We start from the raw sequence: 22,058 nt of genomic DNA on the forward strand, positions 1-22,058 counted from the left end.
ACTCCCTTCTGTGGCACTTCCCTGTAGGAAAACAAGAGACAGGGTAGGAGGATGTCCCATTTCTTCCGTAGGCTCTCAGGAAGACTCCGTATCATACCTTTCAAGGTTTTGTTAAACCTTTCCACAAGACCATTGGTTTGTGGGTGATAGGGAGTAGTAAACCGATAGGTAACGCCGCACTCCTTCCACATGGCCCGCATGTATGCTGAAAGGAAGTTAGTCCCCCTGTCGGAAATGACCTCCTTGGGGAAACCCACTCTGGTGAAAATCCCCATCAGGGCCCTTGCCACTGCAGGTGCAGTGATGGTCCTCAGAGGTATTGCCTCTGGGTACCGGGTGGCATGATCCACCAAAACCAGTATGAACCGATGTCCAGCTGAAGTTGGTGGATCCAATGGCCCTACAATGTCGATGCCCACCCTCTCAAAGGGGGTGCTAACGACGGGTAGTGGTTCCAGGGGAGCTTTTAGCTTCACCCCAGTTGTCCCACTGGCTTGGCAAGACACACACGTCCGACAATATGTATCCGACGCCACTTTCATTCGAGGCCAGTAGAAATGGGGGACAAGCCGGGCAAAGGTCTTGTCCTGTCCTAGGTGTCCTGCCAATGGTATCTCATGAGCCAGTTCCAGTAGGAAGGCTCTAAAGCATTGAGGGACCACCAAGGCTCTGGCTGAACCGTGGCCAGGTGTCTTGGGCTCACTGTAGAGGAGTCCATCCTCCCAGTAAATCTGGTAGCTCCCTTCAATGTTTCCCGCTGCCTGGGCGTTGGCCTGTTGCCGCAGCCCCTCGAGAGTAGGACACTCTTTCTGAGCTTTGCAGAACTCTTCCCGGGAAGGACCTCCCTCCACATGCCATTCAGTTGGGATGGGTAGGTTTTCCAGGGAAGCAACATTCTCCCCGGTGGACTCCAGATCCACCTCCGCAGGTGGTCCAGTTGTCTCACGAGGTGGAGATGTCGAGGCAGGGTCCTCCGGCCTCCTGTCCTTCTCCTCTCTGGCAGCCGGCTGGGCCATTGTTCCAGGCTCCAGCGTCAATGAACTCCCCCTTCGGGCAGTCGCGGACCTTGTGCTGACACAAGTCCAGTCAGGGGGTCCCAGCATCTCAGAGTGAGTCTGGTATTCCACCCTCCTCCAAGCATTGTGCTCCATATCATTCCCTAACAGGCAGTCAACAGGCACGGCAGGGCTTACGGCAACTCGAAGTGGACCTGCAACCCCTCCCCACTCAAAGGGAACCTCAGCCACAGGATAGTGGCCCAATCTGCCGTCAGCCATTACGGCGGGATGGAGTACATCTGGGATGACCTGCTCTGGAGACACCAGCTGACTCCTTACCATAGTCATGCTGGCTCCTGTGTCTCTCAGAGCCTCCCCTCTTCGGCCATTGATGGTTACCCACTGCTCATACTTAGTAGTATTAGAGGGCAGCTGGGTCTTGGGAACCATCTCTTTATCTCCCAGGGACACTAAGGTGACACCCGCCCGCTCCCCTCCATTAACCAAAGGTATCTCCTCCCCGAGCACTACACTAGTGATTCCCGGGGCTTTTCCTCCAGTGGGAGGGGGTGGTCTTTTTGGGCACCTCACATCTCCTTTATAGTGTCCCACACCACCACACTCAAAACAATGAACAACCCTTGGCTGCTGGCTTTGGCCAGGGGTAGGGTTGCGAGGGGGATTACTCTTGGGGATGAATCCTCTGCCCCTTCCTTGCGAAGTATTTTGTGGCCCTTTTGAGAACTCCCTCTTAGTTTCCCCTCCCTCTTTCCTCTGGGGGGCGCCCTGTCCTTGCTTCTGGGAATTCCCTCCAGTCCCCTTTGTCGACACCCGGGTACTAACCCAGATGTCCGCCTCCTCAGCAAGCTTCCTGGGGCTGGTCAGCTTGCTGTCCACCAGATGCTGTCTTAGTTCGGGAAGACACTTCTCGAGTAGGTGTTCCTTGAGTATGAGGTCATATAGTCCCTCATAGTCTCCTACTTCGCTGCCTCTTACCCAACCCTCCAGGGCCTTCCTGGCGTAGTCCAAGAAATCTACCCAGTTTTGCGTGCCCAGCTTGTAGCTACCCCGGAACTTTTGCCTATATTTCTCAGGGGTCAACCCAAACTTCTTGAGCAGCGCTGATTTCATAGCCGGATAGTAGGTCTGTTCACTCTGGTCAAGAGCCAACAAAGTATCCCTGCCAGTGGGGGGCATGTATTTGTACAACCCACCTCCCCAGTGGACTTCCAGAATCCCATGGGCCCTTAGCGAGACCTCGTAGGCGGCTAGCCACTTAGCAATGTCGTCACTGGGTACATAACAAGCCATAATATCTTTTGGTAGGTACGGTCTAGGTTCTTTGATGTTGGTCTGGGTATCGCTGCCACCATTCTCTGATTTGGGGGATCCTCGGTTTAGGGCTTGTAAATCCATCTCTTTGATGGTTTGCTCATGTGCCAACCTCCTATCCTCCCTTTCCATGTCCATCCTGGCTAGTTCTATCTTCAACCTCCTCTCCTCCCTCCTATCTTCCAGCTCGGCTTCGGTTAAGCCCCTGTCTGAAACACTGCTGCTTGCCCTGGAAGGTAGCCTGGGACCTGTCAGAAGATTCCCTCTCCCCATTTGGTTCAGCAATGCAGCCTCAGTAACAGTGTCCCCATCACCCACTTCCATTTCTGGTTCCTCCCTTAGGCGAGCTTCTAACCATGCCCTTATGCTTGTCAGCAACTCTCCTTTCTTGGCACCTTTATTGAAAAATACCCCGTTCTGCTGACACCAATCCCTGAGTTGGGCCACAGTATTGGCTTCCAACTCTTTAAGATTCACCTCCAGCTTTGCCATGGTATAAAATTACTCACAGGAGAAAACCACAAAGTGACTTGAGGTTAACCTCCACCCACCACCAGAAGTAAATTTAGAAAAATCAAAAATATAAATTAGGAGGGCCGCAGGGAGAAAACTCCAGGTGAGGTCTTGTGGTTAGCACTGCGTTACTAATAAGTGAGTGTAAGTACAAATCCGTGATCCCACCGCTGAAACACCAATTATGTTGGACCTGGATTACCCAAGCCTACATATGGTAGCTTGGCACAGTAGTGGTCTACAGCTAACTCGAGGCGTTGGCTAAGTACTTACAAGTCTCACCCACAGTAACACAGTGATGAACCACTAAAATAAAGACACAACACCTTTGTTTGTAAAAATACCGTTACCTTTTATAAAAATAATATGGCTCTTTGGGTTTGAAATCATACAAGTTACAACATCAATTACTTTTAGGAATAGTCATTACACTTCTACTAGAGAGATTACTTTTCACTCCTCCAGCTGTGGAAAAAGGGCAGAAAACCACATTCAAATAACAAGGTTTCAGTACGATATAAAAGTAACTCTTTTGATAATTTACAGGAAACCCTTTAGTTTCACCTTATGCAGGATTACTTACATTAGTACACCATGTCAGCAATACTTCAACAATACAACCTGCCAATTCACTGGTTAATTTACAACATTCAGGGGTATGCCCTTTATACTTTTATCTGCACCTTAACTTTGTGTTAGCTTACACACACAGAGTGATTTGTAAGAATACCACTGGTTTTACAGCTTCTCACAACCATTACTAGGAGTTTCTGAGGGAAGCTTCCTTCCAGCAAGACCTGTCAGCGCTCTACTGGTATTAGGTTAAGTTCCCTACTAATTTCTAGCTTAATAGCCACTTGTCAGAAGCCTACAGAAGTGAAGTTGGGGTCATGTGACTTTTTTTCCCCCCTTTGCTTATTCTGACACAGTTCAGGACTTAACGTTGCTGGGCTATCAGGTCACTCGATTAAGCGCTGTGATTTGTGATACTAGCGCTACACCCAGAACGATTTAGCACGTTCCTTTCTCAACCCCCCTCTCTCCTTACTGTCGTGGCGGTCGGTGCGCCACAGTTCACAGATCTTTACTTGGCGCCCGCCTCCGAGGCTGTGTTGCAGTTCAGCACAATGGTCCGGTTATCATCAGGACGCTAGGGCTGGCCGGTCAGACTCCGCCTTAGGCGCTGGCCTCGTAGAGAGCGCTCGCACGCAGGGGGGGTCACTGTGGACGAGGCGGCGCTCTTGGAGATCTTCCGGCGTCTCCTCAGCTAAGCCGGCAGTCGCGCTGAACCTCCGGGCATGCGCAGACGCTCTCGTACCTCTTCCGCCTCCGCACTCGCTCATAGGAAGGACGCTGCTCTTCACGTTGACGCTGATCTCCTGGGCCTGCCCGACCCTAGGCCCCTCCTGCTCTCGATAGCGGGCGCGCTGGGAGCATGCGCGGAAGCACTACCTGCTCTGCTTGACGCAGCTGGTGCCCCCGGGGTCCCGCAATCCGCTAATACAGCGCCGCTACTCCTCCTCAGTCACCTTCAGCTCCGGCCTCTCAGGAAGGTTGCGCAGACACGGCGCCCTCGCTCTTCAAGGCGCTAAGGTGCCACAGACGCCCACCTTTCCTACAGCTGATCCACAATACCGGTAAGCACAGCGCTGGATATGGTCAGTCAGGAATACCCACAGTGAAGGGTGTTCTGGGTGGTTTTGCTGAGGGCGCTGAGATAAAAGGATCTTCTTCTTTCAGTAGTTCGATTTCTTTGTTAGTAGGGGTTGTCTTGAGAGAGGGATCGGTCAAAGGCTGAAGGGGGAACAATCCTCTGAAGTAACTGTCAGCCTCAGTGACAAACTAGCTGCTCTCAGTGTGTCCACCTCCTCTCACCACTGCCTCACTCCTCTACTCTGGGGTCAGCACAAAATGGCTGCTGGTCACTGGCCTTATATAGGGTGGCCTGAGACCTGCAGAAGTCTCTAGTCAATTCTAGAAAGTTCCCTAATGTTATCCTATGGACCTGTCCTCCAGTAGTGTCCGTTATGGCAGTTGGTGGACACCATCTTAGGTTTCTGGAGATCCCTAGATTTTCAAGGGGGCTGACTAGGCCTCACAGGTTATGAGGGAAAAATGGCGTCATCGCCAAGGAACACCTAGCCCCCTGACAGCATTAAAAAATTCCTGATGGACATATGTAAAAATAAAAATAGAAACTCTGGGAGGCTAAGGGGGACAAAAATAAATCACGATGGTTAGAGTCTTCCCAGAAGCAGACAGGTCTAACACTATGACATTGAGGTTGGGTAGGTGGTTCGTGGACAGTTTGTTGAGAGTCAGTATGGAGGGGATCAGGTGTGCTTCTGGGGTTATGATTGGTGTCAGAGGTGGTGTGACGATATAGTTAGGATGAATACTATGTGTTCAGCGCCAGGAGTTGACAGGGTAGTGGTAAGTGCTGTGGGAGCAGGTACTGTGCTGTGACATAACTTTGTGGAGTGGTTGACGGAGAGGTTTGTCGGATTCTTTGTTGGCCTGGTGGCGATGGTAATGGTCGGTAGGCGCGTAGTGCTAGTTTTAGGATACTGCTTGTGTACCTTGGTGCCACTCCAGATGCCGATGAGTCATTTTTGATCCATCCTGTCTTGTTATGTGTCTTCGGGCACAAGGAACCCATGCACCAAGCCCTCCTGTTTGCTTTTAGGCTGCGTGGGGTCTCCAAGTACAAGTGAGAACTGTGGGTTACGCCTGCCCCCTCCTCACCCTGGTGCCAACAGTCGCGATTTCTCTGGACAGCATGCGCGCGACCATAGCCTCCAGCAAACACACACAGGGTGGCATGTGCGAAGTGAGAGTCGTGGCTGTGCTGTGATCAGAGCATGCAAGGAGGGGGCGGGGAGTCTGGCGAGCAGGGGGCAGCCCAATGCTGCCCGCACGACAAATCACTGTAGACTTCTGTTGTCTCAGTCCTGGATGAAATTAATAGGATCGAGGGGGGCGGGCGAAGAGAGTTTCCCTACGAAACGGGAAGCTTAATTGACCTCCAGAATTTTGCAAAACTTGCTGCTTTCCCCTTCTTTGACGCGCGATTGTTGTGAGGGGAATGCCACTTGCTCATCTAATAAGTTGCACTTTGTTTTTTGTGACGGTAGAGCGTTTCAACAGTCGGTGGGAAAGCTTGTAAGAACAAAACTGAAACCTAAGGAAACTGAAAGCTGAAAATGAAAAAGTAAAGTTCAAAGTTCACGGTCTGTGTAAGCGCGCATTGGAAGGGAATTGTGGCCTGTTCAATGGAGCGCGCGTTCACGTGCGCGTGACCCGCTCCGATCCGATTCTTCAGGATGCGCGTGGCCAGCTCTTGTCTCCTGGAAAGCTGAGCCGCTGACAATAGGTCTCTGGCGAGACAGCGCTTCGCGCTGTAAACGCCACGAGACCTAAAAATTACTAAGGTACGTGCTCTATCCGGCTCTGCGCTTGCTAGCGCGGAAAAAGAACTGACGTCAGCGTGCATGGATGGTGCCTAAGTAGTCTCTGTGATGTCATCTCGGCGCATACGACGCCAGTGACGGACGCGGAGCATCAGGACGCTACCTATTGGCGCGCAGGGGTACTGCTGAGCAAAACGTTCCAGATCCAGTCTGATGCCTGGGGATATTCTAAGGTAAGGAATCTAACACTAACGTTGTCTCTTTCAGATTGTCTCATTCAGATGTAAAGGCATGTGTCTGTAAAGACTTACGTGTGGTAACATTTTGCATGGTAAAGGCTAATGCTTTGTAATGGACATATTGTACAGGCATGCATGGTAATGGTATGCGTAGTTCCATTATACATCTCGTTAAATCTAACCAAAACACCATTTGCAAAATAATAGCATACTGAAGCTCCATAGGAAGCTTCTACAAAGGAATTGGTTATCCAGAGCTCTACATTATGCAGGTTTGTCACTTCTGAATAAACTCAAAAAGTATTTTCAGCATCTGACATGTCAGTTTATTTCATGATTAGAAAGATTACTCTACATAGCTGAACACGTTCTGCATGGTTTTGAACTGTTAAAATGTCCCTCTGATCTTAAGTAGCAAACAGAGGTTCAGCTTTTGGTGCACGGGTACTTTGAGGCAATGTTGATATTATCTGAATGGTTGGTTAATAAATTGTATAAGCTATTAAGTAAAACCAAAGGGGATGATGGACGGAGTGTTGAACTGCAAGCACTCACCCCCAGTCAACTGATCTGGGTTTAATCCATCATCATTCTTTAGCTCACTCAGCCACCCCAGTTCAGATATGGCCATATGCAAATCAGTCTGACCCTGTGCCTCACGGGAACAGCCCAGCCCGAACTGCCAAGCCATATTTTCCCTGGACCGGAAACAAGCATCCTGGGACTGGTTTCAGGTTCATAACCCTCATCAGCCAGGTTATCTTGAATCCAGTAGCAAAGTGAGCAAGGGACCCACGTCTGGGCATACCCTGCACACTTAGGAATGAACTTAGCAAAATCAAAGGGGATGATGGCTAGTTTTGCTAATAAGCTATTAAGTAACAGTTAACCACTCTGGAAATCTCACATTTTTATATTAATTTTTTGTACAAATATAAAATATTTCAATGGGCTGTGCCCAATGCTAGCTCACTATTTGCTCCAGGCATCTTGTGCACTTCACTTTGTATTCCTACATCTGTTGCAGGTGTCTCCCTACACTATGGCATCGCCATACACTTGTAGTTTTTAGAATGATGTTTAAATCACATATCATGTGTCAGGTTACAAAATGACAATGTTATTTAAATCTCTGCCCATAATAGCTTTCTTCTACATAACTGGTTGAAGTTCACTTACCTTGATAGGAGAAATATGAAAATATTCGTAAAGGCTGACTTGGGACGTGTCAGTTGATGATACTGTGCTCAACTCAGCTTGGAGCGACTCTACATCCTTTTTAAACAGTTCAATCTGATATGGAATAAAGAAATTAAGTGAACAAATTAAACCTTGACATATACTCCAAGGGCTTGATTTCACAATTCATTGTGATGTTAAATCCACTTATTCTCAGTTAAAGCAGTAACTTAGTCAACTGTGGAGTTACCACAGGAGGAATTATAGCCACCATGCTCAAAAGTAGAGCTGTCATTCTGATGGCAGATTTCCAACATCAGCAATAACTCACTGATTTAACCTTAAGACCCACTTCTAAACCAATTCCATGTGCATGTGTAATTACTATATGATGAAAACTGAATGCTGCTGCAATTGTCTTTAAACTGCTTCCAGATACTCTGCACCACAACAACTGGTTTTCACACACAATTGTAAACAAAACTAACTGCGCTGATCATTGTATAGTGTCTCTCTCATCTGCCATAAGATATTGCAATTATTTTAAGTCTGGCTAGAAACAGCTATCACTGTCTGCTGGAGCTTATTGCACCAAAATTGGCAGAAGAGCTAACACTAAAATCTCTCACTCTATCTGCTTTGGAGCCACGTCCAATACCAAAGAATCACATAAGAACCACATGCTTGCCCAGTAACAGTTTGTTTCACTTCTTCAAATTACAGGCCTTAGAAGGCACAAGACTAAAAAAATGAGAAAACAGTTCCACATATTTGGCAAGTCGTGTAACACCAGAAGGAAAGAACAAGTTACTTACCTTCTGTAACACTTTTTCTGGTGGATAGCCAATTTCTCACTTTTAAAATATTCCTCAGGCTGGATTCAGAAACTTAACAGCAATACTCCTACATGCCGGTAGGTAGACTGGTGTGGCGCCACACCAGCATCGCTCCGCTCAGCAAGTGACAGGCAGAGCCACATATATGAGCCAACTATATGTGCTGATGTCAGTTACTTTCTTAGGCTATCCACGCCCAGCAACACAGAGCCTATTGGCAGATTGGCATAATCAGTGTGCAGATCCCTACATTTTTGTACTGTCTTGTCTTTCTTGGCCCCGAGAACCGAATAAAGCACAAATCATCCACACTGTACTCTTTACTGCAATCGATATGAAAGGCCAGTGCCTCCTTAAGGTGTAAACGATGAAGCCTCTCTTCGTCCTTAGAAAAATGAGGTGGGGCACTGAATGCTAGATGGGTGGTAGCCTCCCCGACATGAAATGGAGTGACTACTTTCGGTAGAAAGAAAGCTCGGGTCCTCAATACCAACATCTATGGAAAGAATGTTGTATAAGATCGGTTGACAAAAAGAGCCTCAGCTCGTTCCCATGCCTAACCTATGTTATGGTGAGCAGCAACACCATCAGAAGTCTTAAGGGGCAACTGTGCATTGGCTCAAAAGGAGCTCACATCAACAAAGTGAGAGCTAAGTTCACATCCCACTGTAGTATTACAAATGTTTTCAGTGTAAATCAACATTGCAAACTTTTAAAAACCTCATCAAAACAGGTGATTTAAATAAATAAGTCTGATCTGGCAACCACAAAAAGCTGAAAGAGACCAGAACTAGCCCATAACTGTGCTCAAAGTAAGTTCTTGCTGGACTAGGAACAAAACAACAAAACATCAGACAACTTGGCATGTAGCGGGTCAATTTACAGGTGCTGCATCAAGCCACAAACTTGTCCTTACAACCAGCATACATACATTTTGTAGCAAGACCCCTCACCCCAAGATGGCACCACAACATCAGGCGGAAGTTCAATGTAAGTCAACTGCCCTCACTCAATCTACAAGCATGGAGATGCAAATTGTGCAGGCTAAGGTGCAGTACTGTAGGAAGCTGGCTCTCTACATAGTATACTAAAAAGAAGTACACTGTGCAGAGTCCCGTGGGTCCCCCCAATTGGATTACAGAGGCTAAAGTAGATAATACTAACACTCTTTTGTGGTAGTGTGGGCGAACAGTTGAGCTTATCAGAGGGTAGTGTTAAGCATGTGTTGTTCTCGCAGAGGCGATAAAACAGAGACACACTCAAAGAATAAATCTGAGACACATTAGAACAATAACACTTCTTTTTATACATGTTTCAAAACCAAGAACTTCCTTCAAAGGTAAGTACTGTTTTCAGTAGCAATGAGTACACGTTAAGTAAAGCTTTTAAAGTTGTGCGCCTTTACGCACAATGGAATCCTATGGAAGGAAAAGTCAGAGATGCATAAAGGTAGGTACAGTCGGTTTCGAAGGTTCACCTTCAGGGATCGGAGTTCTATTGAACCAAGGTCGAAAGTATTACCAGCAGTTCTTTGGGAACTGCCCAGGTTCTACCGAGAGAAGAGTGCTGGTGAAGTTGGTAGCTGGTGCGCTACTGAAGAGGGCCAACCAAAAACATCCCCTGCGCCAGCATTCTGCTGAAATTTTTCGTAGCTCTCCGCGCTGACTAGGTCGTCATAGCATTATGGCTCCGCACACAGCTCCACATGACGTCACGGGAGCCATAAGAAGACCACGTCGGCGTGATGACGTCAGTTCCCTTTTTTCCGCGCTGTTGTTGCGAACGGTTTTTTCAGGGACTCTCCATACTTCGTTTGGATACGTTGTATTTTTGATTGTATCTCTTCCTTTCTTTGTCATGCCTGCTCTGAGAAAGTCAGGGCTTAAACTTACAGAGAATGCGGAAAACATATGTCAATTACTGACCCGCATGAAGATTGCCTTTGGTGTTTATCTTCGGATCATGACGTCGAGGAATGCTCTTCCTGCAGGAATCCAAAGGCGATAAAGGAGCGAAAAGCACAGCTTTACATGGTTAAAGCAAGAAAAGAAAAAAAGAGTTGAAAAAGGTCCAAGTCTGATTCTTCGACGTCGCACGAATCCAAGAAGAAGCATAAGAAGAAGAGGAGACATGCTTCTCGACGCTGGTCTTCGAAGTCTGTGGTGTCGAGGTCGCCTTCTCCTGCTCCTCGACATCGAGAAAAGAACTTTGTTTCACCTTCGCCTTCAGTATCTCCTCAGGTGACTCTGGCTCATTCTCCTTCCTATAAGGGGACGCCAGAGCAGGCATCGACGCCGAGATTTTTTCCGTCGAATCCGGCTGATGATAATGATGAGGTTCCTTCAGCTCCAGCTGTTCCAACTGTGGCTCCAGTGGCTCTGACTCCAGAGGTACCTCGATCGGATCTGGAACCGGCTTCTTACCCTCAGTTTCCGATGCCGGGTTCTGATCCCTCGCATTTTTTGTATGGTGTTTTCACCAGGGCCTCGTACCCCTCTGGAGCACCTCCGGGTCCAATGGTTCCATTGGCTTATAATTTGGGTGTGCCTCTCCAGTGTCCTCAGGCTCCTTTTATGCCATTCATGCCAGCGACGTTGTCCTGGTCTTTTCCGGCTCCGAGGATGTCGACGCCGTATAGGCAGTCTCCAGCTACATCCCGTGAAGCTTCTCGGATTCGAACGGCGCCGGTCATGGATCCACCTTCGATGCCGTTTCCAGGAGCATGTGGCGCCGCCGACGCCGCAATCGAAGATGCGTTCATGGAGGGAGGCGCAGAGGTTATTGGAAGAGGAGCAGCACCAGGATGATGAGAGGGAGGAAGGAGAGGTGTATGACACAGAAGATGTGTTTGAAGACTTGTGTGAAGCAAGTGGGTTTGACACTTCTCCAGAGTAGGACTTTGTTTCTCAAAAGGCTTCTCCCTCTAAGGATGTTGCGCCATATCATACAGTTATTAAGAAGGCTGCGGAACTGTTAGACTTGCAGCTTCCTGTGGCGGAGTATAAGCCCAATATTCTTACTGAAGTGCTTCATTCTCCTTCTTCGGTGGTTGAGCCACTTTTGCCATTTAATGATGCTCTCACTGAGCCAATTCTTGATTTGTGGCGCAATCCTCTTTTGGCTACTGCAGTTTCGAGGTCAGTCTCGAGACGGTATAGACCTGCTCCTGGAGATCCGGTTTTCCTTTCCTCTCACCCGTCTCCTTAAAGTCTGGTTGTGCAGGCTTCTTGCTCGAAGCAGTCATCAGGGGCGTTTTTGCAGGCTCCGGCAGACAGGGATTCTAAGAAGTTGGAGCAGTCTGAGAAAAAAGTCTTTTCTTCGGCCAGTATGGCGTTAAAAGTCTACGAATGCCACTTGTCTCTTGGGCAGGTACATCCATGCTTTAATGAACTCTGCGAAACAGCTTCTCCCTAAGTTATCTGAGGAGGACCAAAGGGAATCTGAGTGAAGTATTGGTGGATGCTCATGTGGCTGCTCACCAAGTTATCCAGTCTGGTCTGGATACAGCAGATTCTGTGGCCAGAGTCATGGGTTCATCTGTTGCTACAAGGAGGAATGCATGGTTTAAGTCTTCGGGGTTCTCTCCTGATGTACAGGCTGCTCTTATTGATTGGTCATTTGATGGTTCCAAGCTTTTTAGTGAAAAGGCGGACTCTGCCCTGCAGAAATGTATAGACAGTAAGGCAACAGCAAGGTCTTTGGGTCTGCAGTCATAATCAAGAGGCTATGGATATAAAATATATTGTGGCTTTGGGAAGTCTTCCTTTCGTGGGTCCAGACAGCCTCAGCAACAGCAGCAAACCCCCTTCTATAAGAGCTACAGGGGTAAAGGCAGCGGTCGCCTTCGTGGAGCCGGACGTCATCCCTCTTCTTCTTCCTCTTCTACCTCCCCGACCCCTCCTGGTAATGCAGGAAAGCAGCCCTAGATCCGCTATCTTGGATCATGTAGGTCCCGTGGGAGGCCAGCTTACCCATTTTCTACAAGATTGGAGGTTAATCACTTCAGACCTTTGGGTTTTAGATCTTGTAGAGAATGGGTACAACCTTCCCTTCGGGGAATTCCCTTCTCCTTACCCTCCTTCAGAGGGAGGTTCTTACCCTGTTACAGAAAGGTACGATAGAGGTGGTTCCGGAGCAGGAAAGGGGTCAGGGATGCTACTCCCGATATTTCCTGATTCCCAAGAAGGATGGCAGGTTACGTCCTATCTTGGACCTCAGAATCTTGAATCTGTTTCTCAAGCAGGAGAGGTTCAAGATGCTCACCCTAGCTCAGGTTCTTCAGGCGCTGCAGCAAGAGGACTGGATGGTGTTCATCGACTTGCAGGATGCATATTTTCATATTCCAATCCTGAAGTCGCACAGGAAGTATCTCTGGTTTACGGTTGGGTCGCAACACTACCAGTTTGCGGTCCTTCCATTTGGTCTTACTACCGCACCTCGAGTCTTCACCAAGGTGATGGCAGTGGTGGCTTCCCATCTCAGGAGGTCCGGGATTCCAGTTTTCCCCTACCTGGACAACTGGCTGCTGAAGGCAGAGTCTCCAGAGATGGTGAGTCATCATCTACAGGTTACAACCCAGCTGTTGTACAAATTGGGTTTTTCCGATAAATGTACCCAAGTCTCACCTGGTGCCCTCACAGCGCAACCTGTCCATAGGGGCGGTACTGGATACCACTGTGTGTCGAGCTTTCCTGCCTCCACAAAAGATTCTCGACATTCAGGAAATGATTCCTCTGTTTTACAATGGAGAGGTTGTTCCAGTTCTGAAGGTCCTACGCTTGCTCGATATGTTCGCTTCCTGCATCCACCATGCACGCTGGTCAACCATGCACGCTGGCACATAAGGGCGCTCCAGTGGTGTCTCCGCAGGCAGTGGTATCAACACAATGGAGATCTCAGGGAGACAGTCAGTATCTCCAAAGAAGCTGCAGCGGATCTGTCCTGGTGGAGTGTGGAGGGCAATCTGTATCAAGGGAAGCCCTTTCATCTTCCACCAATGGTGGCCACAGTGATAACGGATGCCTCTACCCTAGGGTGAGGAGCACATCTGGAGGATCTGGAGATCAAGGGTCTTTGGTCTCCAGAGGGCAGGTTGCTTCACATCAACCTTCTGGAATTGCGGGCGATACGTTTAGCGCTCAAGGCCTTTCTCCCTTCCCTTCGTGGTCAGTGGGTTCAAGTCCTGACGGACAACACTACTGCGATGTGGTATGTCAACAAACAGGGAAGACTAGGGTCGTACCGTCTCTGCAGAGAGGCGTTGCGGCTCTGGTCCTGGGCTCGGGACCAGAGGATTTGCTTGATAGCAAGTAATTTGCCGGGGTGCTGAACGTACGTGCGGACAGTCTCAGTCGGCAGTCCCCGCCGACCACGTGTGGAGGCTTCATCCGGAGGTAGTTCGACACATCTTCCAGACGTGGGGAACTCCTTGGGTGGACCTGTTTCCCACTCTCGAGAATGCGCACTGCCAGTCATTCCAGTGTCCGAGGCAGGGAGCGTTGGGGGGACGCGTTTCAATTGAGTTGGAGCTCACAACTACTTTACGAGTTTCCTCCCATACCCTTCATTCCTCAGGTTCTGAGGAAGATTCGACAAGACCAGGCCCAAGTTATATTGATCGCCCCGGATTGGCCAAGAAGGGTGAGGTACACGGACCTACTTCGCCTCTCATTGCCCCCTCCGCTCCGTCTCCCTCTCAGGGCAGACCTCCTCTCTCAGATGGAGGGGCATGTTCTACACCCCACCTCCAGAGCCTGCTCCATCATGCCTGGAGATTGAAAGGGGCAACCGGAATTCTTTTTCACTTCCGCCTGACGTGGTGGATGTTATTTTATCGGCCAGGCGACACTCCACCAAGTCTATCTACTCATACCGGTGGTCGAAATTTGTTAGGTGGTGTGGAAAGAAATCTATTGATCCTCTGAAAGCGCGTATTTATGATGTTCTTTGTTTTTCACTTCATTTGGCTCAGCAGGGTTGTGCTGTGGCCACTGTTAAAGGGTATTTGTCGGCTTTGTCGGCATTTCTTTGTTTGCCCGAGTAGCCTTCTCTTTTTAAGTCTCCAATAGTCTTAAGGTTCATTAAGGGGGCTTACTAACATGTTTCCGCCCACTCCTTTTATTATGCCCCAGTGGGATTTAAATCTAGTGTAAACTTTTTTAATGGGTTCTATGTTTGAACCTATGCATAGTTGTCCTTTGAGACTACCTACGTTCAAAACGGCCTTCCTTGTGGCTATCATCTCGGGTAGGAGGGTGAGTGAGATTCAGGTTTTGAGTTCATAGCCTCCTTTTCTGACCATACATGCTGAAAGGATGGTACTCAGGACCAGGGCTGCTTTCCATCCTCCCCCTCACCCTTGCAAAGAGGAGGAGAGACTTCATTGTTTGGATCCAAAGAGGGCGATTAGCTTCTATTTGGATAGGACGAAGGACTTCCGTCATGATGATCAGGTCTTTGTTGGATATGCTGGTTGTGTGAAGGGCAAGGCGGTGCACAAGCACACTTTTCCAGATGGACCATCTTGTGCATCAAGATTTGCTACGCCCTGGCTGGTAAGGAGCCTCCTGTACGCATTAGAGCTAATTCCACCAGGGTTAAATCGTCTACTTCCACTTTGTCCAGGGGTGTTCCTGTGTTGGACTTCTGTAAAGCCGCAACTTGGGCCTCCCACCACACTTTCGTGAAGCATTACTGCTTAGATTCCGAGGTGAGGAGGGATGACCATTTTGCACGCTCAGTTTTACAAGACCTTTTGGTATAGAAGGGTGGACACCCTCCTCAGGGAAAGGGACTGCTGTGGGATTCTATTCATAAGGTGAGGATTCCGAAGGCAGATGTATCCATCAGAAGAACAAGTTACTTACCTTCGGTAACACTTTTTCTGGTGGATACAGTATCTGCCTGTAGATTCCTCACTGACCCACCCGCCTCCCTGTTGTCCACCCTTTTATACCTTAAAAAATAAGGTATTGGTTATTTGATGTTTTTGTGTACTCAAGACTTTATTACCGCTATTTGTATATTGTTGGCTTATTTGAAATGTAAGTTTTCTTATTGCAATATACACTGGGTGTATTTGTGTGAATACTGTGTACTATGTATACATTGTCTATATGGTCGGTCCCCCCGTTTTGCTTGGGTGGCATGGAAAAAATGGGTGGAACTGACGTCATCACGTCGACGTGGTCTTCTTATGGCTCGGGTGACGTCATGCGGAGCCACGTGTGGAGCCATGATGCTATGACGACCTAGTCGGCGCGGAGAGCTACAAAATATTTCCACAGAATGCTGGTGCAGGGAATATTCATAAGGTGAGGATCCCACAGGCAGATGTATCCATCAGAACAGGGGCTTGGGTCGCAAGGCATTTTGGACCAAGGGCACTAGCTGGCTCATTGGGTGCAGAGTAGATAGGTCGGCTAGGCTGGGTGCGCAAAGATGCTCCTTGCAGTCTGAGACAAACAGCTGGCAGGGGCAAAATCAAGGCAGCTTGGTCACCCAAGAAGTGGGTCTCCATGATGCTGACATCCCTCGATGGCTGCTTGATCTGGTGCAGTGGGAATCTGGACTGGACTCTCACTGTTGGTGTTTGGTGCAGGGCGTCCAGCACTTTGGGGGTCAGTGCTGCAGTGCTCCGGTTGGTCCTGGTGTCTTCAGACGCGGTAGGGAGACAGACCTGACCTTCCAGAGGATGAGTACCTTCTCCTGGTCGTCTGCGGCGTCGTTTGGGCCGGGGAGCTGCAAGGCAGTGGACCGGACTATGCTTGTCGGAGCCTGAAGACGAGTAGCTCCTCTGCTCCAAGGTAGACCTTAGATTATTTTGGCAGTGCCAGCAGGCTAACCAAGGCTTTGATAGTTCTCCAACTTGCTGGACGAGTCACTCTATTAGGACTATCAAGACAGGGCTGAGGAAGGGCAGGTGTTTGCCCCAAAGGTCCACTGTTCTGCTGTAGTTCTCGCCAGGCAGTGATTCTTCTTCATCTTCTTTCTCTTGATCTGAAATTAGGTAGGACAGGTAGCAGCAAATGGACTACCTACCTTTAGGGTGTCGACACCCTCTATAGAAACACTTTCTGTGGGAAGTGGGCATAGCGCTGACACTAGAATGTGAAATTCCACCCAAAACAAGATGGAGGAATCTGAAAAGTGGGGTTCACATCAGCTAGTCTGCTCTAGGGGTGGGCGCTGGCCGAATGTGGGCACACCTCCTAATCTTACTAATTTTCCCACCTGTCTTGCTGACAAAAGTTGGAGCAGGATAGGGGGTTAGGCATCTTCACTATCTGGAGAGGACGGGGTCACATAACAAAGGTGGCAGGGCCTTTGAAGCTTCTCGCCCTGGAATACACATCCTGTGTAGAGGTGATATGAACACCGCTACCCAGAGCAGGATTTGTTCCTGGCCTCCGAGAACTAAGGCTTTCACCTCAGAAGGTCAAAAAACAGATTATTGTGGCTGGCTGGTTGAGACTAGTCAGTCAAAGCACTTGTAGTCAGTAGGTTTTCGGGGAGCATGTCTAAGGTGCCCCCTGGGTGCACTGAATAATCAATCCACCACTGGCACCAGTGTGGGTTTATCAAGAAAATATGTTTGGTAGCAAACACCTTGTGGTATAATGAAGCCATCATGTAGCTGGGGAACTCTTATTCACGAGTGTCCAGCCCATGTATTCATCATGGCTTCCCTGGGCAATTGCAATATCTAAGGTTCTGCTTAGATATCACAGGGACACATCCACTCATGCAGATATGCCCTGAAATGGAGTATAGTGTACTATGCCTTAGGACTGAAAGGCCTACTGTAGGGGTGACTTACCTATATCACATGCAGTGCTTTGCAGACATGGCACACAGGGGTGTGTAAAAGGGGGTGGTGATGGACGGAGCATCTGAATCAATCAAACACTCACACCCAGTCACAAGATCTGGGTTTAATCCATCATCGTTCTTTAGCCCACTCTGCCACCCCAGTTCAGACAAGGCTATATGCAAATCAGTCTGACCCTGTGCCTCATGGGAACAGTCCAGCCCGAACTGCCAAGCCATGTCTTCCCTGGACCGGAAACAAGCTTCCGAGGACCGGTTTCTGGCATTCCAGCCGTCTTCAGCCCGGCTTGCTTGAATCCAGTGGCAAAGTGAGCAAGGGACTCACGTCTGAGCATACCCTGCCACACTTATGGCGGCCAAAAGAGGTACAAAAGGGGGTGGTGATGGACGGAGCATCTGAATCAATCAAACACTCACAACCCAGTCAAAAGATCTGGGTTTAATCCATCACCGTTCTTTAGCCCACTCTGCCACCCCAGTTCAGACAAGGCTATATGCAAATCAGTCTGACCCTGTGCCTCATGGGAACAGTCCAGCCCGAACTGCCAAGCCATGTCTTCCCTGGACCGGAAACAAGCTTCCGAGGACCGGTTTCTGGCATTCCAGCCGTTCATCATCCCCTTTTGTATCGCTTTGTTCGCCCTAAGTGTGGCAGGGTATGCTCAGACGTGAGTCCCTTGCTCACTTGGCCACTGGATTCAAGATAGCCTGGCTGATGAGGATTATGAACCCGAAACCGGTCCCAGGATGCTCGTTTCCGGTCCATGGAAGACATGGCTTGGCAGTTCGGGCTGGACTGTTCCCAAGAGGCACAGGGTCAGACTGATTTGCATATAGCCATGTCTGAAATGGGGTGGCTGAGTGGGCTAAAGAATGGTGATGGATTAAACCCAGATCAGTTGACTGGGGGTGAGTGTTTGATTTGCTCAAACGCTCCGTCCATCATCCCCTTTTGTATCATACAGGGGTGTGTGCCACATAGACTTCAGTTTTGTCTGCACCAAGACATGCAGGCTGCAATGGAGCTTGCATGCGCTTCGCGAGAGGCCCCTTAGGGTGGTAACATTAGTGCTGTAGCCCTTAGGGACCCTCATTAGTTCCAAGGCCCTAGGTTCCAGAGGTAATATTTACTAGGGACTTACTGGGATTCTCAAGGGGTGACAACTGTGGAACAATGGTACAGTTTAGGGAAAGAACACTGGTACTGGGGACATGGCTAGCAGGAAACTAGTACACTTTCAGTCACAGAAGCACCAAAAACCAGTCAAAAAGTAGGGGGTAACCATGTCAAAGGGGCACTTTCCTACATGACCCCAAACGATAAGAGGATGAGACTAACCTTTCCCAAGAGAGTCTTCATTGTCTAAGTGGAAGAACCTGGAAAGTAATCTGCAGTGGCATGGTCAGTCCCAGGGCTGTGTTCCAATGTAAAGTCCATTCCCAGTAGAGAGATGGACCACCTCAAAAGTTTTGGATTTTCACCCTTCATCTGCATAAGCCATCTGAGAGGTCTGTGGTCGGTTTGGAAAAGAAAGTGAGTGCCAAAAAGGTATGGCCTCAGCTTCTTCAGGGACCAAACCACAGCAAAGGCGTCCCTCTCAATGGCACTCCAACCTGTTCCGTAGGGAGTAACCTCATGCTTATAAAAGGGGTGCCACAATGCTGCCATACCCTCTTACGGACCTCTTGTAATACCCAGTCAAGCCAAGGAATGCCCTGACTTGTCTGAGTGGTTGGAACTTCCCAATCCTGAATGGTCTGGAATTTGGGTTGTAAGGGTTCAACTTGGCCTCCACCTAAAAATTGTCCCAAGTATTAAACTGTGCACTCCCCTATCTGGCACTTGAATGCCTTGCTAGTGAGGCCTGCCGTCTGCAGGGCCTGCAAAACCTTGCCAAGGAAGATCAGGTGATCCTGCCATGTGGAGGTATAGATGCACAAGTTACTACTTGTGTAACGATATATCTGTAAGAGACATTAGTTAGTGATAGATTCCTAACCTTAGAATATACCCAGGCGTCAGACTGGATCCAGAAAGTTTTGCTTAGCAGTACCCCTGCGTGTCAGAAGGTGACGTCCTGCGGCTCTGTGTCCGCCACTGGCGTCGTCAGCACCGAGATGACGTCACGGAGAGTACTTAGGTGCCACCCATGCGCGCTAACGTCAGTTCTGTACATGACTTTCCACGCCAGGAACGCAGAGCCATGCAAGATACTGACCATTGGTGCATAAAACTAGGGCCCTAAAAGGTGATGACTGTAGGAAGGTAGATCCCTGACTATGGTTGCCCCCAACTTTTTGCCTGGTGTTTTGCTGGTTTTCTGACTTAGTTGACCTGGGACCCTGCTATTCAGGGCCCCAGGCCTACTGCTCTCTCTGTAAAATGGATTCCATGTACCTTAGGTACATATCTAAATTGGATACTGAGTCACCTTATCAGTCCCTGTACAGTGTACCTTAGGTACCCAGGGCATAGGTGTACCCAGGGCCTACCAGGGGCTGCAGCATGTATTATGCCACCCCTGGCTGGCCATCCAAAACTGACACAACTGGCTGCACGACAGCTGGGGCAAGGTGGTGTACTCACCCTTTGCTTTAGATATAGTATACCTATAACTAACCCTAAAATGGACACACAGATCTCCTATCAGTCACTCCTATGGCAGGCCTTAACAATCCTGAAGGCAGAGTGCTTGGAATCGTGTGAGATGGTGCTCTGGCATGAGCTGAGCCTGTCTGCGGCTTTCGGGATCCATCCCTTAGCCGTTTCCATGATATCGCATACCATATACTCTTAAGTGCATTATAATCCTCGCGGTTATATGCCAACTCTGGTATCGCTTTATCAAAACATGTCGAGTAAGGTGTCATACGAATTGGAATACTAACCCCTCGCCAATTCTGGCGACGGGGTTAGCATTCCACCCTTCTAGAGGGACACGACATGTATGTAACCCCTAACCCCGGTTAAAGTCAAACAGAGCCTCAGCTCCACAAAATGGATGCTGCCACCGAGACACAAGTCTGCCCTCCTGCTGCTGGGAGTCCTCCCAGAGCAGGAGATAAGGACAAAGGGTTTCCTGCCAGGGGCGGTGCCAGCACCGTCCCAGACAGGGTTTTGTGTATTGTAGGTAGGCAGGGCTTTAGAGGAAGGTGACTGCACGTGGCACCCCGGTGCTCACTGTGCATAGGCTGGCTGGAACCAGTTCCAGGGTCACTCCAGACCCTGTGCTGGGGAAAAGCCCGCCAAGGAAGTGGGTGTAACCACCCCCCTCCTAGTCCCACCCCTAGGGCAGGACTTAGTCGCGTGCCAGCCCCTTTTTACAGGATAAAGGTAGGAACTGGCCCCCTTCCAAATCAGATCATCTTTGAATCCTGAAACTACTTTCCACGAAAGGAACTCAAGACTTCTTCCTAAGATTTCTCCCTTGTGACTAAGGAGTAGTCACCCTGCATCCGCAGGCACCATCTTAAGAACACTGCGGTCTGCTGCAAGTCTCTCCTCCGGATCAAGACTGCCCAGCTCGACGAGAACCGGCTTCCCTGGCACCTCTGACCTCTACCTACATCATCAGTCACGCTGAGATTCGTGGGTGTGACGAGACCTCGAGGGACCGGCCATCTTCAAGACTGCACGACTTCTGCACAGCAAGCCCGCCGAGTAATTTCCTGGTGAGTGCTTTGGGGTCCGAGAAGCCCCGACCCTGAGCAGCTCCAGCACCGAAGTGCAGCCTCCCAGCATCTCCATGATCTGCGTGGGGCCCTTCTGCTTTTTGCTGCTCACCGCGTTGTTTGGCTACTAGCCCGCTGGCTTGTGGCCTTCTGAACGACGCCCGACGACATCACTGCTGCTAGTCTGGTTGCTCCAGACTGGCCCTTGCTCCTTTCCAGAAGAGGAGCACTTCGGACCCTCCTGGTCCACTCAAGACGCCATTTTGAGTCCACCGCGTGGGCTTGAATTAGCCAAGGCTTGTTGCCCAATCCTGGGTAACTTCGACGCCGACAGCTTCATCCATCGTGGGACAGCTCGCCTCTCCATCCTGGTCGCCGACAACGCCTCCTGGTCCGTGAGATCTGCAGAGCCAGCGTCGCCCACTCACCTAGTCGAGGTGACTTCGCCCGGTGCCATCCTGGTGCCCACTTAATCACTGGCTAGTGATTCAAGAACTTGGTCCCCTCTGCTTTCAGGTTTTCTTCTTCCTTGATCCAGGCTTGGATCCATCGAACTTTTCTTCACTGGTCGCCTGCCAGCAACTTCCTCCTTCCAGGCTCCTGGTCCGGCAACGAGATCCCCGACGTCTTTTCAGACCTATGCAGCTGCAGCCCCTGGGCTAGGTAACTTCGGCACTTCGGTGTCCCAGCATAGCCTCACTATCCTAGGGTCAGGATCCACTGTCATTTTCTCCCTACCAGGTCGGGTTCGCCCGTGAACACTAACTTTGCCTTTACTAGCTCCCATAGACTTTGTCCCGCATCCCGCGTGAGAGTGCACACTCTGCACCCGAGTCCCCTAGGTCTCCTAGAAGTAATCTAACGATTCTATAGCCAAGTCCTAGCGAGTCCAAAGCCTATTAGTACTGTACTTACCTGCTAGTAATTTCGCATTCCACTTTTTAAGTATATGGTTTTTCGTGCCCCTCGGGCATTTGTGTATAACGTGCTAACTTAAGTATTTTCGTAAGAGTTTTGTTGTGTGCCTAGCACCCTGTCCTCATAAAGAGT

The 22,058-nt window shown here is 49.4% G+C and overlaps 1 protein-coding gene across 2 annotated transcripts in view; it reads right to left on the minus strand.

Annotated features, from left to right (window-relative positions):
- VPS13A (vacuolar protein sorting 13 homolog A) overlaps positions 1–22,058 on the minus strand; it is a 2,196,319-nt gene that overhangs the window by 517,358 nt on the left and 1,656,903 nt on the right. For both annotated transcript variants that reach the window (XM_078675860.1, XM_078675861.1), the window contains exon 60: positions 7,672–7,785. In XM_078675860.1, the coding sequence (XP_078531986.1) occupies positions 7,672–7,785 (114 nt within the window). The remainder of the gene's footprint in view (positions 1–7,671; positions 7,786–22,058) is intronic.

The sequence above is a fragment of the Lissotriton helveticus genome, chromosome 2_1 (genome assembly GCF_964261635.1).
Source record: "Lissotriton helveticus chromosome 2_1, aLisHel1.1, whole genome shotgun sequence".
In the NCBI taxonomy this organism is placed as follows: Eukaryota; Metazoa; Chordata; class Amphibia; order Caudata; family Salamandridae; genus Lissotriton; species Lissotriton helveticus.